This window comes from Megalops cyprinoides, chromosome 11 (genome assembly GCF_013368585.1).
Source record: "Megalops cyprinoides isolate fMegCyp1 chromosome 11, fMegCyp1.pri, whole genome shotgun sequence".
Classification (NCBI taxonomy): Eukaryota; Metazoa; Chordata; class Actinopteri; order Elopiformes; family Megalopidae; genus Megalops; species Megalops cyprinoides.
Genome location: NC_050593.1, coordinates 15816804 through 15831680, shown reverse-complemented (window position 1 = coordinate 15831680; position 14877 = coordinate 15816804). Strand labels below are relative to the sequence as shown.

General features: G+C 43.4%; 1 protein-coding gene across 1 annotated transcript in view; it reads left to right on the top strand.

Moving 5' to 3' along the window:
- LOC118785919 (vang-like protein 1) overlaps window positions 1–8644 on the top strand; it is a 53956-nt gene extending 45312 nt beyond the window's left edge. Inside the window, exons 5-9 of the mRNA XM_036540869.1 lie at window positions 87–262; window positions 2737–2870; window positions 7350–7482; window positions 7930–8164; window positions 8384–8644. Coding sequence (XP_036396762.1) covers window positions 87–262; window positions 2737–2870; window positions 7350–7482; window positions 7930–8164; window positions 8384–8644 — 939 coding nt within the window. The remainder of the gene's footprint in view (window positions 1–86; window positions 263–2736; window positions 2871–7349; window positions 7483–7929; window positions 8165–8383) is intronic.
- The last annotated feature ends 6233 nt before the right edge of the window (window positions 8645–14877 follow it).

Below are 14877 nucleotides of genomic sequence, written 5' to 3'. Positions count from 1 at the left end.
TGGGCCTTTACTATAGGAGGATGCATGATGACCTCTGAAGCCGTGTGTTTAGTGTGTGTGTGTGTGTGTCTCTCTGGCTCTCTCAGGATGAAAACTACCAGGGGATTGTGCAGTATGCCGTGTCGCTGGTGGACGCCCTGCTCTTCATCCATTACCTGGCCATCGTTCTGCTGGAGCTGAGACAGCTGCAGCCCAGCTTCTCCGCCTGCGTCACGCGCTCCACCGACGGGGAGATACGGCACTACAACCTGGGGCAGCTCAGGTGAGGGGGACGCCTTTTGCACCTGAGAGTCATGTTATCTGGTGAAACACACAACACTGTTGCACTTGAGTTCTCTGTGTCTCTTCTTCGGCGATTGTGAAAGTTGTAAGAGGCAGACTCCCCACAGATATGTCCAGAGGTCTGGCTTGGTTCCAGACAGCCTCCCTGCAGTCTCGGCAGGGTTCCAGAGACGCTGCTGCCTGGTCTGTTTTGTTAATCAGATGGTACAGAAAAAAACAGCCTCAGAAATGACTGCTCTCAAAGGTGCCTAAAAGCATCCAGTCGAGCACGGCCACACACACAGCACGGGGATGGAGGCGAGGAGAGAGGAGCATGCTGATGTCTAGGAGTAGCAGAAACGCCACGTTTGCGGCTGATTTATGATCTGTAATCACGTTTTATTAAATAAAGATGAAATTCCTTTGTGGGCGATGAAATTCCAGGGTGTCGCTTTTAGTGTTATCATAATTGCTGTAGCTGTAGGCCTGGGGCCCGTTTATCTGCCGTTTGGTGCCAGTCTGACAGCAGGAAGCTTTTCAGCGTAGCAGATTGCCGCTTCACACCCTGAGTGGTGCTCTGTATAGTGCCGATACAGGAAAGAACCGGCCTCTGCTGAGCTGCAGCTCTTCAGGCCTGTCCTGTCTTCACATCCCATCACCCCTGTAGGCAGGGAAGGGAGCCTGTGATCTGGGCCCCATTCAGTCTTTATTTGTTTCTGCATTTCACAGTTTCTGAATATTTCATCAAAGCGTTACTTGCAATACTGACACAGCAGAACAGTTGCAGATTTATCTGCCTAATCAGATGTGGATTGCCAACCTCAAAACTTCCTCTCCTTTTCGAAGTCCATTAAGCAGTTTGTGTTTTTTAAGGCATGAGTGTGTATGAATGAGTTTTGTTTATGCCAATTCTCTATAGCTGTATCCTTGCGCAGTGAAACATGCTTGTCAAGCCAGATCTCCAGCGCTTTCTTCCAGTCCCACAATCTTGGAGTATCAGCAAACAGAGAAGGGTGATCCCCTCTTACCTGCTAACAGCGTTAAGTGACAGGTGGTCACTGACACACATTTCAGTATCTGCTTCCTTGCCAAGGACAGGTAAACAGAAGGTAGACTCTGTAGTGGGAGTCTGCTTCTGCTGGAACATCTGAGGCCACATGAGGAGAAAATGACTTGCGGCAAGATACATTCCACTGCACTTAAAAAGGATTTTATAATCATAAGACAATCCCATGAGGCATACTGAAATCAAGCCCATTTAAATACCCCTTTTAAGTCCATAGAGGGATTTAGCAGTTGGGGACTTCAGTTTGTTACTTCAGAGAAAGAGAGTGTGTGAGTGTGTGTGTGTGTGTGTGTGTGTGTGTGTGTGTGTGTGTGTGTGTGTGTGTGTGTGTGTGTGTGAGAGAGAGAGAGAGAGTGTGTGTGAGAGTGTGTGTGTGTATATGAGCAAGACAGAGAGATCACAGCATTTTAAATTTTTTAAGAAGGTAAAAATGACAGTCCAGCTGAAGCTTAACATTATGTCGTGGCCAGCAGTAATTCTGTTTGGGTTTTGGTCGGGAGGTTCACTGGGGTTTTTTTTTGGAGAGCACAGATTGCCCCTACCGGAGGGAACATTGTGTAGCGAAGGTTCCTGCAGTCCTATGGATAGCAGAACACTGTGCTGGCCTGCAGAAATAGGAAGCACATGTTCCAAGTGAGCACATGCTGTGGGCAACAATTAAGTTAGAGCCACTTAATGAATTATGTGAATGCCAGGGCCTGGTCTCCCGTTTGCACCATGACTCTTCTTGGAATGTGAGAGGGAAAAACCAAGGTACTTTGGCTTGAGCTACTCAGTGGCTGACTTTCAAACTCTTTGGTTTGTTTACCCCTCCACATGTAAGATCATATATACCTATGTGGAATCCTGGGAATTTTTGCATAATTTTTGCATAGGAATAATCACAGTCATAGATGCTCTTTTAATATTGTGCAGGACTAAAGCCGTCTTCTCTGCTGTGAAATACCCATAGGCGGAGATGTAACACTGAGACATACTTATCTCTTCAACTGAGGTGAAGTGTTTGACATTAATCGAGTACTGTGCCAGAATGCTTCACATTTAGGAAATGCCATCATCAGTAATTCTCAGAACTGCTGTTGAAGTTTTGAGTTAAATGTTTGCTTTAATGCAGTGCTTGCATGTATTTATTACCTAGGCTATTGGTAAGTATTTGAAGAGTGTAAAAAGGGGCACTTATTTTAACAAAACAACCCAACTGTCTCCTGTACAGTAATTTTGAAGTTTGAGAATTTGTCCTCTAAGGATCAGTTATTATACGCTGGTCTTCCAAAATAATTCAGTTATGGATAACAACTACAAAGTCGTCACTGATGACACCCCCACGTACCCCAGTTGTGTTGCCTTTGCCACACAGCTGAACCACATGTTGTTTCTCTAGCGGAACTTCTCTCCTTTCTTCTCCTCAGCATCCAACGAGCTGCCCTGGCCATCCTGGAAAACTACTACAGAGACTTTCCCGTCCACAACCCCGCCCTGCTGTCTGCCTCGAAATCCCGCGCAGCCAAGCACCTGGCGGGGCTCAAGGTCTACAACGTGGACGGTGAGTTCTGTAACTGTGATGGTGAGCTGGGACCAAGGCACTTTGAGTCCTAAGGCTGCAGGACAGGATGGCTCCAGTACCCTGCTCTCATGTGACACCTGTCGGTCCGTCCGAGCTAAGGCACAGGCACTGTTGACATAGCACTGTGCTATCATAAGCATGTATGTCCATTTTTGTATCCCATTTCTTTCATACTTTCTGGCATTTCTTTGTGACTCTCTCTGTCTGTCTCTGCTCTCCCAAGCAGCATTTAAAGCTAAAGTGAAAGCTTACCTGATTGACAGTAAGTAAAGACTTCCCAGTAATCTCCTCTTTCAGCACTGCCCCCAGTGTCGCCGCAGCGATTCTGGTCCCCCTGCTCTCCCAATCACCAGCCCTACACATGCAGCCCCACACCAGTTCTCTATGACCCTGGTACCACAGTCACACCTTTTCTGTTCATTTGAAAGATTCAGATCCACATGTTTATTTTCTTTGACTCAAGTGTCCCTCTTGACTCCATGCACCTGGAAGCATTGTTTGGAAGCATTGGCCATTCTTTTGGTTCTCTGTACTGTCTCACTCCCAGCATGTTATTTTGTTGTCAGATGTTTCAGTCTTAATTTTTACAAACATTTCCTAAACTGCTATTGGTGAAAAACGGTATGAATGATGTCTAATTGTCGCCGTCAGCAATTACACCATAGTTATTCCAGTTACAGTGCTGATACATAATCATGATCGGTTTCATTTTAGAATAACAGGTGATGGAGGTGGTGATCAATATAACAATGGCTGGTGGGTTATGAAAGATGGAAAGTAAGGTTAAGAGGTCCTTAGAAAGGGGTCATTAGTGGCTCAGGAAGAGTGTGTGACAGTGACCCACTCCACTCTTAAATACCAGGGGTTTCTGACCTCTATCAGAAATCAGCGGGAATACTTATAATCAGCATAATTCATGAGTTTCTCAGGAATCCGGAAGGCCCTAAACAGAGGAAGTCTTCCCAGGAGTGGAAGTGTGAAAGGGCCGCCGGGGTGTGGCTGGGGCATGCATCAGTGGGAGAGCGGGTGTGAGGATTAGTCTCTGTGGAATCTGTAGTATATGTTACGTCCCTGGGGGCTACGTCTGTTGGGTCTCTGTCCTCACAACACCCTGCTGAAGAAGGGAGAGGAACGAGCAGATACTCTGAGCTTTAAAATTGGGCTTTTTACTAATTTTACTAATTCATCAGATTCTTATAGACTCTTCAACAAAGAACACTGTGTCTTCTGCCTCAAAGCAGAATTTAATCTGTGGACTGTTGAGAAACTGTTCAGTATACCTCTACAGGGAATCTGAGGGTGTTGAAATATCCTAACTGCTTGAATCTAGAATGTAGTTTTGCTGTGTACATATTTCCCTGTGGTTATTATATCAGTCAAAATTCAGCCTAGTTACTGTCTGCCGTCTGTTCACTTGTATCCCTTTATTTTAAGGCTCGTTTTGTGACAAATATTGCAGCTTTTCATTGAATACAGTGTAACAAGCTTAATTCGGTAGGACTTTGGTGTGCTAGCTAGCTTTTATCCATGACCAAGATGCCAGTCATCTGTTTTCCTCCAAGGATAGAAAGTGTTTTGGAATTGGCTATAATGAATAGAAAAATAAATTTGAATACAGAAGAGTAGGGAAATGGTCAGCTTGTGCGTTAATTGTGTGGTTGCTGAGATTGTACAAATTTTGTTTGTTTAAATGAGATGATATAGCTCAGAAGTGAATATTTGTATTGAGTCAACCCTCAGGGGCATTGTGGTTATTTCCAGAGGAAACCCCAAAAAGGGCCGAACAGTCAAAAAGGTATGGGGAATATGCCCTGCCTACCCATAACTTGGCGGAAGGCATATATGCCATCTCATTGTAATGCTCGAGTGGCTACCCCCCGCTCCATGCTCAGTAGCGGATTAAGCCGCGAGGCCGGGAGTGGCGTTAAATCAATAGCCTTCCGCCCACTCGGACGGCCCTTACAGGGAGCCCTCTTCACGGGTCAGAGGGAGAGGACGAGGACAAGCCCCCGGAGACCGGCTGCCTCACCATCACAGCAGCGGCTGCAAAGCTCTAGCCGCTCCCCCGGAGTTCATCCTGACTCCATCCCTCACCGCGCACCTCGCCGTGCTCAAGTAGCTCGTCCCCGCTCTACAGGCAGTGCCGGAGCTCGGCGCTGGCACTGCACCACCTGGGGCTGTCCTTCTGACAACAACACGCTTCTGAGAAAACACACGGGTGTAACCCGCCACAGATGGCACATCTAACTATCAGTCTCTCAAAGTGGCTGGGTGGCTCGTAAGATTGAAAATACATATTTACCCTTTGTAGCCTAGTGGTTGTTGTACTCCGGTCGTATATATTGAGAAAGAAGTTGGATCTTTTTTGTGTCTTATCTACCCTGAGGTCTACTTCAAAAAGCCAGATAGTGCCTCTAGGTATCTCTTCTATAGTGTATACCATTTCTGTACCTTTACTCATCTTTCATAGTACATTGTTTCTCAATGTGCAAATTGTGACTACTGCTAAATTCGAAAATGTGCCTGATTGAGGTGCTAAAACAAGGAGTGGTTAAGCTCTAAATACCTTTGTTTGTGTTGAATGTGAGCGGGCATGCTAGTGCATGTATGCATATGTGTGTATTTGTATGTGCACCCATGACTGTGTGTGTATTAGCATTAGTATTTTCCAGCCAGAGAGTCATGGCTGATATTATTGGCTATCCCATCAGCCTTGAAGGGTGTAATAAATGCCCGCTGATGATATTGACGTGTGAGGAGTGTGGCTGTGATATTCATGCAGGGGAGAGTTAACACAGCTACAGGTATGAATTATTCAGCAGATCTGACCTGGGTGAACATGGCTTCTGCACACCCCCAGCCTCGTGCTCTCAGCCTATATCAGAATGTGTAGGTTGCTGAGTTTATTAACACAGCACCTCTGCACCCATCATTTTGAGTACACATTAATAAACTCTGAAATGGAAGGGAATGTCAATAAGCAGATGACATTGGAAATAACTAAATTAAGAAAATGAATTAATCTAAAGGTCTGTGAGGTTTTGGGAGATAGGAGCATTTTTTACTTTCACAATCCTAAGTGAATTTGAAAATTTGAAATTTGAAAATTGAAAATAATAAGCAACAATGACAACTAAAAAGTTTTTTTTTCTTTTGACTTTTGTTGCCTGAAATATCAGCGTCAAAACGTTTTTAGAAGGATAATTTACATCAACATGCATGTACTGCAGACGCGCTGTTACAAGCATAATGTTGACAAAGTGACCTTTCAGATCTCCTCACAGGGGGAATTGACATGTCTAGTTGCTGTGGAGCTGCTGTACTGCTTGTCACTGTTATTCTCCATTTGGACAAGATTCCAATAAAAATAATCCTCTTTATACTAGTTTCCTTAATTAAAAAAAAGTCAAATGAAGGTCATTTTGCATTATAAATAGTTGCTGTATCATGTCTGTGGGTTGGGTCAGATGGCGGAGGTATGGTCTGATCTCAGTGATGAGGTAGTCGTGGTTAAGCTGTCATTGGCTATGCCCACCTCTTGTGGTTTACTTTGCCTCAAAGGTCTCAAGCCTTGATGCTGTATAGATAAGGGGCATGGCCCACCAATTTGTAACATGGCATACCTGCCATCCCAAAACTCAACACAAAAGGGGCAGCAGTGTAGCATAGTGGTAAGGAGCAGGGCTAACTGATGTAAGTCACTCTGGATAAGAGTGTCTGCTAAATGCCAATAATGTAATGTAATGTAAAAATGTTAGAGGAGCCATTTTAAGTGAATTACCAGGCAACATTAAAGGTCAGAAGCTTGATGAAAAGACTGATTTTTCTACCCCTTTCCCCTTTTAAGCTGCCATGATGTTAATGTTGAAACAACGTAATGTGTTTGGACAACTTCTTGATGCTTATAGTTTCCATAATGGAAGTCAGCTGAGTTTTTTTCTGCCTGTGAACCAGAGTGAAGTAATGTATGAACAACAAGGATGACAGAGATGAAGCAAGGATGGAGTTGTTGTTAATGTAATTGAATTAGTATGTGGGGTACTCCGCTGGGTGTGCAGGCTCTTTGATTTACTGAGAAATGATCGCTGAACTGAGCCATCATGTGCAGCAATGCCAACACCCCCAGGCAGAGATGCACACAGTTCAAAAAAATTCCAGTGAAAGGCCCTCACCAGCAGTCTACCGCTGTTTTTTTCCCTGTCTGACCCCAAAGTTAGTTATACTTTTGTCAAAATTATGAAGTGATAATGCTTAAAAATTAAAATTCACCCATAATTCAAAGCTTGCAACATCAGTTTCCCTTCCTGACACAAAAGCCTCTGTCACAATGTCATTTAAAAAAGAAAAAAAAGTCCCCAGTCTCACTGTCTCTGCGTCATTAATGTCAAGCCGTCTGAGCTGTGCTTCCCCCTGGCTCTGACACAAATCCCATCATGCCCTTCTCCTTTCTGCCCCTAGGCCCCGGGAACAATGGTGCCGGTCAGTCAAGGGCCATGATTGCTGCGGCCGCTCGCCGTAGGGACACCAGCCACAATGAGCTGTACTACGAGGAGGCGGACCACGAGAGGCGTGTCAGGAAACGAAGGGCCAGGTGAGAGGAAGGGATGATGAAGACTGCTGTTGAATAGTGCCGTTTATCTTATACTACTCATGAATGGCATAGGTCTGAGCAAATCCAAGTTCACATTCGCAGCTCGCAAGTTGTCGCAGAATGTAGTGCAATAAATAATGATAAAATAAGCCAGATGGTGTAGATGAAAGGACGGATTTCCAAGTGGATTTTTATGGAGGACTGATGGTTGCTATAATGTACAGTGTAAATGTAATGGCAGGCAGTGTAGCATGGTGGTAAGGAGCAGGGCTCATAACCGAAAGGTTGCCTGTTCAATTCCTGCTGGGGCACTGCTGCTGTACCCTTTAAGGTACTTAACCCAGAATTGCCTAAATATCCAGCTGTGTAAATGGGTGTTCAAAGTTGTAGCCTACATAAGTCGCTCTGGATAATGCCAGTAATGTAATGTAATGTGTCTGTCTGCAGGCTGGTGGTGGCGGTGGAGGAGGCCTTCACTCACATAAAGCGCATGCAGGAGGAGGACCAAAAGAAATCCCCCGGGGAGGTGATGGACCCGCGGGAGGCCGCCCAGGCCATCTTCCCCTCCATGGCGCGTGCCCTGCAGAAATACCTCCGCACCACTAGGCAGCAGCATTGCCACACCATGGAGAGCATCCAGCAGCACCTAGCCTTCTGCATCACCAACAACATGACGCCCAAGGTAGCCCCTGATCTGAGTCCACAGCATGTTACCACAGTTGACAGGAGTTGGGTTTTGATAATGAACTTTATAATTGCAGACAGACAAGTTGTTGGTGCCTGTAATTCTTTCTCATTCGTATGGTTAGTGTGAAAGTGCTGCAACATGGTCATCATTTGTTCCTATGTGTGTGTTTATGTGTATCTTTGTGTGTGTGTGTGCCTCTTTGCTGGTGACTAGGCCTTCCTGGAGAGCTACCTGACCCCTGGCCCAACGCTGCAGTATGGCAGGGAGCGATGGCTGGCCAGGCACTGGACGCTGGTCAGTGAAGCTGCCGTCACCAGCGGCCTGAAGGAGGGCACCGTCTTCCTGCTCAAGTGCATAGACTTTAGCCTGGTGGTCACCGTCAAGAGGATCCCCTACATCAAGATGTCCGAGGAGTTCATAGACCCCAAGTCCCACAAGTTTGTCCTCCGGCTGCAGTCAGAGACCTCTGTCTAGGGGACGTGGGTTTTTTTTGTTTTTTTTTTTTAAATACGTTTTGTTTTTTACTTTACGTTTTTAAAAGTTTTTTATTTTGGTTTGTTTTGCCATTTTTGTCACTATATATATTGAATATATTTTTCTTTTCTGTGCTTCTTTTGGTTGTTTTGGAGAAAAGATACATGTGGAAAAACAAATAAAAAGATCACAGATGATGAGCTGGACACATCTGTATGTATGTTGGACAGGGAACCAAACCCTTGTGTGTGAGTGAGTGTGTGTGTGTGTGTATGTGTGTGAGTGTTTTTTGTAAATGGACACATAGGCAACTCTCCTGTTCCAGCATCCAGAGTGACGTGGGAAGGGTGAGGGGTTGTGAGAGGAGAGAGCAGACAGTATAACTCTCTGAAGAGCAGTGTATGGATCTGGGCTCAGTCGGGATGCTCATCTAAAGGACCACTAAAGACAGCGAACGGACGTCCCTGATAAGGAGCTGGACAGGGAAGAGGCGGTTAAATGATTTTTTTTTCCCCGTTACTGATGTTTTTCAGAAGTCCTAAAATTCTGCAAGAAAACTCGTACATGCTGGGGTTTTATCAGTACCATTAGTCCTCATTTACCTTTTTTTCTTTGCATATGAAAGTCATCAGATACCTGTGTTTTTATGTCCTGGAGAACCATTCTTATTTACTTGTCCAGGGGTTGTTATACCAACGGGGTCAGCTGGGCATAGGTAACAAATTGGCCAAGTTGCCATAATGAATCGGTGAACTATTCAGGTGCATTCTTTTGAGACAAAATAACATTTTTAGTGAATATGAACTGTACATGTATATATGTGTATCTTGCGCATGTGTGTGTCTATATATAGTCTATATAAACACACACAAACGTATACATTTTAACATGCATACAAACATATTGTATATGCCTGTGTGTAAATATACATGTATATAAAGCTGCTCACTTTATACAGTTTCATTTTGTACTTTGCTTGCCTGAACATGATCTCTCTGTCTGTGCAACTCGCAAAATATTTGTCTTGTTTTTTTTTCTGGATTTGAGTCTAAACCTCTTTTCAAATGCATAAGAATGTTCAGAAACCCAGCTGGTGATTACATTTTCATGTTTTCTGTAACATTATATTAATGTTATCATTTTGGTTGGACATTGTGACGGCGGTGAGAGAATGCTGTGTGTTATCTGACAGTACCCTGTGCCTGATCCATTTGGAGTCCAGATACCTTATATTCCTCTTTTCAGCTCTAGGACTGGGGCACAGGCAGTCCCAGAGCACCACCACATTGATTTTGCATTGATTTTTCAAGTCTTTTGTTTTTAAACACTTTTATTTAATCTGTTTTGTGGTTTTTAAATGTAGCTGTTCACATTGATTCGAAAGGTATCTGTTTCAGAGTCATTTGACTAAGTCAAGCAGGGTGGTTATTCCATGAAAAAGTCAAGCTTTCAGCAGGGTTAGTGATGGATGAATCCTCTGAAATTGAATCTCCCCCATAGTTATCAGATTTATTATTTCCTATATTATTTCCTAGCTCTGTTAACTGAGATGATCACTCTCTGTGCTCTATTTTTTGTCTTGCTGTTTGAGTCCCAATACCTTCCTCGTGTTTCCTGGATCATTGGGATCCCTTTGAACTTTTTCTGTTGTGGTAAGCAGAGGCCAAAGACACGCCCAGAACACTCCTTACTCCCATATCGCCTTGTGATGTTTGCTGATCGAAGACTGTACGCACTAGCCTTGAAAGCTTTTTCCTTCTTCTGTCTCTCTTTGTCAGGCATAAACATTTCAAGTGCAACCTTCACATTCACCAAGGGGTGTAGCTCCAAATGGAAGGGCTGTCAAAAAAAGCATGCAGTGAAGCTGCGTAGAAAGGTGGAATCCGGGTTGAGGAATAAAGCTGAATTCCCGATACATGCCAGACAAAACTGCAGTGCATTGCAGCTAAGCATGGTTTGTATGATTTCAATGCATGGCTCAGTATTTCAGTTGTTAGAATCGTCGGCATGCATCTAGGTTTTCCATCCGTCCTCACATAAGGTGTACCTACTGAAAACCGAAGCTTTAGAAAATGCTGTCAGTGAACCCCTGCAATGTCAACTAAAGCTTCTGTTTTAATTACACGCTTCAACTTTGTAGTGACACCTTCTTAGTTATTTTCATTTTGGTGCCCTTGAAAAATGATGGAAAGCATTACATTTGATGCGAGTGACATGAAGTGTCAATGTTAAGCCCATGTGAAGTCAGCTAAACTTCAAAGTCACACGTCATTGGAGAACATTTATCCTCTGTGCACAGAGGAAGTTGATTCAGCTATGAAGGCACAATGCTGTAAATGTATTTGCTGCTGGGGTGAAAGGTCAGTCTGTAGTTTACATGCAAATTGTATGCAACAGCAGACTTTGCATTTCTGCCTCCGTTGTCTTATGAGTAGATTTGCATTCTACAGACTTTTGGTGTCAGGATGTAGGTCGGCCCGGAAGAAAAGACGGGTAGAACTTTGCAGCTCTGATACCATTTAAATTCAGTTTAATTACTGCGCTATTTCCTAATGAAACATACTACCCACGTATCCTGAGATGTAAAGAGCAACCAAAGAATGCATATACTTTATAATTTAAACAAAAAGATAGTCGGTTGCAGGCTCTTGTAGGTGAAGCTCTAAAATCTGATGTTGAATTAAATAGAATGAAATTTGTGAGTACCTCTACACTAAAGGAATATTTTCTAGTATCACCTGTTCCAGGTGTGTGATGAGTCCTTGATCAGGGCTGACCTGGTTTGTTTCCTTTCTGGTGAAATCAAACTTGAAATTTGCGGCGTTTGCCGGCTGACACATTTTACGGCCACTGCCTGTCCAGGGGCAGTGAACTGGGGGACATTGACAATGAAGCCTAAACCACAAGGAATATTACGTGCAATACGACTTAAGAAAGGAGTAACACTGTCCCCCAAACACAAAGAAAATTTAATTTTTCCTGAAGCATGCTTAGTTTGCATGCATTAAATTAGTTTATGAATCCACATTTTTTCTTTTGATGAAACCTATGCTAGGACCCTTTTAAATCCACATCCAAAGAAATTTGTCCTATTGTATGTATGGTATAGTAGCTGGTTTGGTTAATACTGTCCAGTACAGTGAATTTCAGAAAATGTGGCTTGTGGCGCCATCTAGGAGAGACACTTCACAGTGCATGGAAGTTGGACAGTTGAAAATTTGGAATAACCACGATTTATAGGTGTTCCTGAATGTAAATATATTTGAGATCAGATACATTTTATTGAGAGCCCCATCATTTTATATGCATATAAATCTTAAATATGGTTAAGAATTACATTTTATATATTGTCTTTAGATGTTTGATCATTTTTACTGTTCCTTAAAGAAGCGTTTGATTTTTTTAATGCAAATTGCGGTTTGACTTTTACAGGTGATAGTAGAGACTTGTATGTACCTCTCTCACAATGTGAAAACGTGCCTCTGTTTTTACACAGTGTGGGTGCCCCACGTGAAGAGTCCTCCCTCCATTTCTCACACATTATTTTCACTGGTCAGTTTTTTAATGCTTTTGTTTTAGACCTGACATTTTATTGTAACAAACGTTTCAAGTTCATGACATAAATATTTGTATAAAATAAACATTTTTACAAAAATTTGTAACTGGTGTTCAAAAGGACTGTCTTTTTTTTCCCCACTAAATGAAATGTATACCTGCATGTGTTTAGCATGCTGGATGGGAGTATTTGTGTATGTGTGTTTTCAGAAAGGGTGACTGACTGCTCTGAATGTGCATTTAACACAAATACGTCTTAGCGCACTGCCAGTGAATTTAAAATATATTGTGATGTCCGTGAGTTGCGTTCTTGTTTTTGTTGCAGTGAATGCACCCCGTTGGACGCCCAGAGCAGCTCCTTTGGAACACCTCTTCCTGGGAATACTCCACATCCTTCTTCCAAAACCGCCTGTCCTGATGTCACCCTCTCGCTTTGGGCGAGGCGGGGAGACTTTGTGTGCAGATGGCATTTCTCTATTTCATATGAGAATTTTCTCTCATCTGCTGCCACTACTCCAGGTGATCCGTGTGAGAGACGTCTTCGTGAGACGAGTTTTAAAATTCTAAGCTGTGTGAATAAATGATTCTTCCCTATCAAAACTGTTGGTGCTGGTTATACAGCTCCTTTAAGTAGCTCGCTGAGTGCAGGAGAAATTATGAAAGTTCAGCTTTGAAGACTGAGTAGAGTGCAGTTGGACCGACTTGGAATGGGTTTGCAGACCTACACTGTTTCAGAGGATGAATAATGGTCAGGGATACTCTGGGATTGAGATTCAGGAATAATAGGGAAATCTACACTGTATTTGAGAGTAGGCTGGTAAGAATAAGATGGTAGATCAGTGTTCCTTTTTCACACGGCACATGTGTTTGTGTGCAGGAAAGGGAAATGTGTATGTATTTTCATCTTAGCTCTATGTACTTATTTGATCTTTACCCAAAGTTGACTCTGAGGCCTAGTTTGACTTGAGGTGCCAAAGAGAGAAGTTGTGTCCTGTCTATAGAGCTAATGATCTTTTTACCCTCCGCTCCCCCTTCATTTGACTTGTTCACTCCTCTCTCAGCCCTCTCACGGTCCACCCCCAGCCTCCTCCTCTCTCACAAAACACTATGCCAATCAAAACACTGTGCCATTCAGTATTTCTGTTACTTGTTATTTGTATTTTATTTCCGGCTCTATATGGTGCTGTGGTGACAATGTGAAGACACTTTTTCAGAAAACTAGCTTTGTATAACTATTTGCCATTCATGTGGAGTCTTACATACACAGAGCATAAATAACCAGAAATGTCACCACAAAGGGATACGGACTCAAAGTCACTGCTGATAAATGACTTTATTTATTTTATTTTCCAGACTGTATTCTTGTGTACTAGTTTGGCCCCAGACAATCGAAAGGGGGAAATCGGTTATCACAGCAGACAATTAGTCCTGTCACAGTCTGTGTGCTTCTGCTGCTGGGTCATCTCCTATTCCTGCTCCCAGCTGCCTGTTCCCATTAAACTTAATTAAAATGCCCCCGGGGGCTGGGGTAGAAAGGGAGGAAGAAACAGCTGGTATGATCCATACCCTTTATCTGGGCCTAATCTAACCTTTCACTTCAGTCACACTTCTGTCTGAAAATGTGATGAGAATGAGGAGAAGAAAAAAAAACGTGTTCTGTATCCCTGTAAACCTGTCGTATAGGGTGTGCACCTTCTGGGTAGGGGCACCACCCATTGTCATTCCCAGCAGATACCCAGACAGATACTCACTGTTCACTGTTTCACACCCCACATCAGAGATGTGTATTGGAGTGACAGAATGATTGGCCTGAGACAAATAGCACATTTAGGCGTGTCTGTTTAATTAGCAGGTTATAATGCTGCCATTAGCCACACCTGACCTGATCTACTGTGCTCTTAACAGCCGGTGTGCAGAGCTGGGAGGTGTAGGACAGCAAAAGGGAAGCACAGGCTCCTGATTGGCTCAGATAAATCATTCCCAGACTGCTCAGTTGCTTCTGCATGTATTCACTTTGTTTGTTTGTTTGTTTGTATTTGTTGACCACAAGATCCCTTTAGTCACCAGCTGGTATATCTGTTGCTGATTTGTGGGGCTGAATTTGCATAATCTCAGCTGCAGAGTCCAGGTTACTTGTTTCTCTGCCACTATGAGACCAGAATGCACCAGTCAGTGAAATCACACAGCAAGACTTGATGGATGCATTAATCCTATGAAATGCTTAAACTCTGAAATTCTGTGATACTGACATTTTCATTTTTGTCCATCTGTCTGTCAGTCAGTTATTCACAAGAAGATTCTGCAGCTACCTCTCAGAATAGTTTCCAGCCAATTTGTGCAATATCTCTAGCCTTGTATTCCATGTGAAGTTCCCTAAGGAGCCTTTTTCATATTTTTCTGCATAATTAAGGTGAGCATTTATCGATCTATCAGATTATGTTGTAATCATTCAAGTTTACAATCCTTAGTTACAAGGTTACAAGTCCAATGCCAGGAAGAGGTGCAGTATTGCTGCTTCAAGTAGAAGTCCTGACTTCACTAATGAGCAGCCTGGAGAACTCTGAAGAACTCCTCTATCCCCAACACACAGGTACACACACATGGTCTGCTGGTACCTTGATCATCCCTGATTTCTGTGATGGCCTGTATAACCTTTCTGTTATACAGGCCATCTGTCC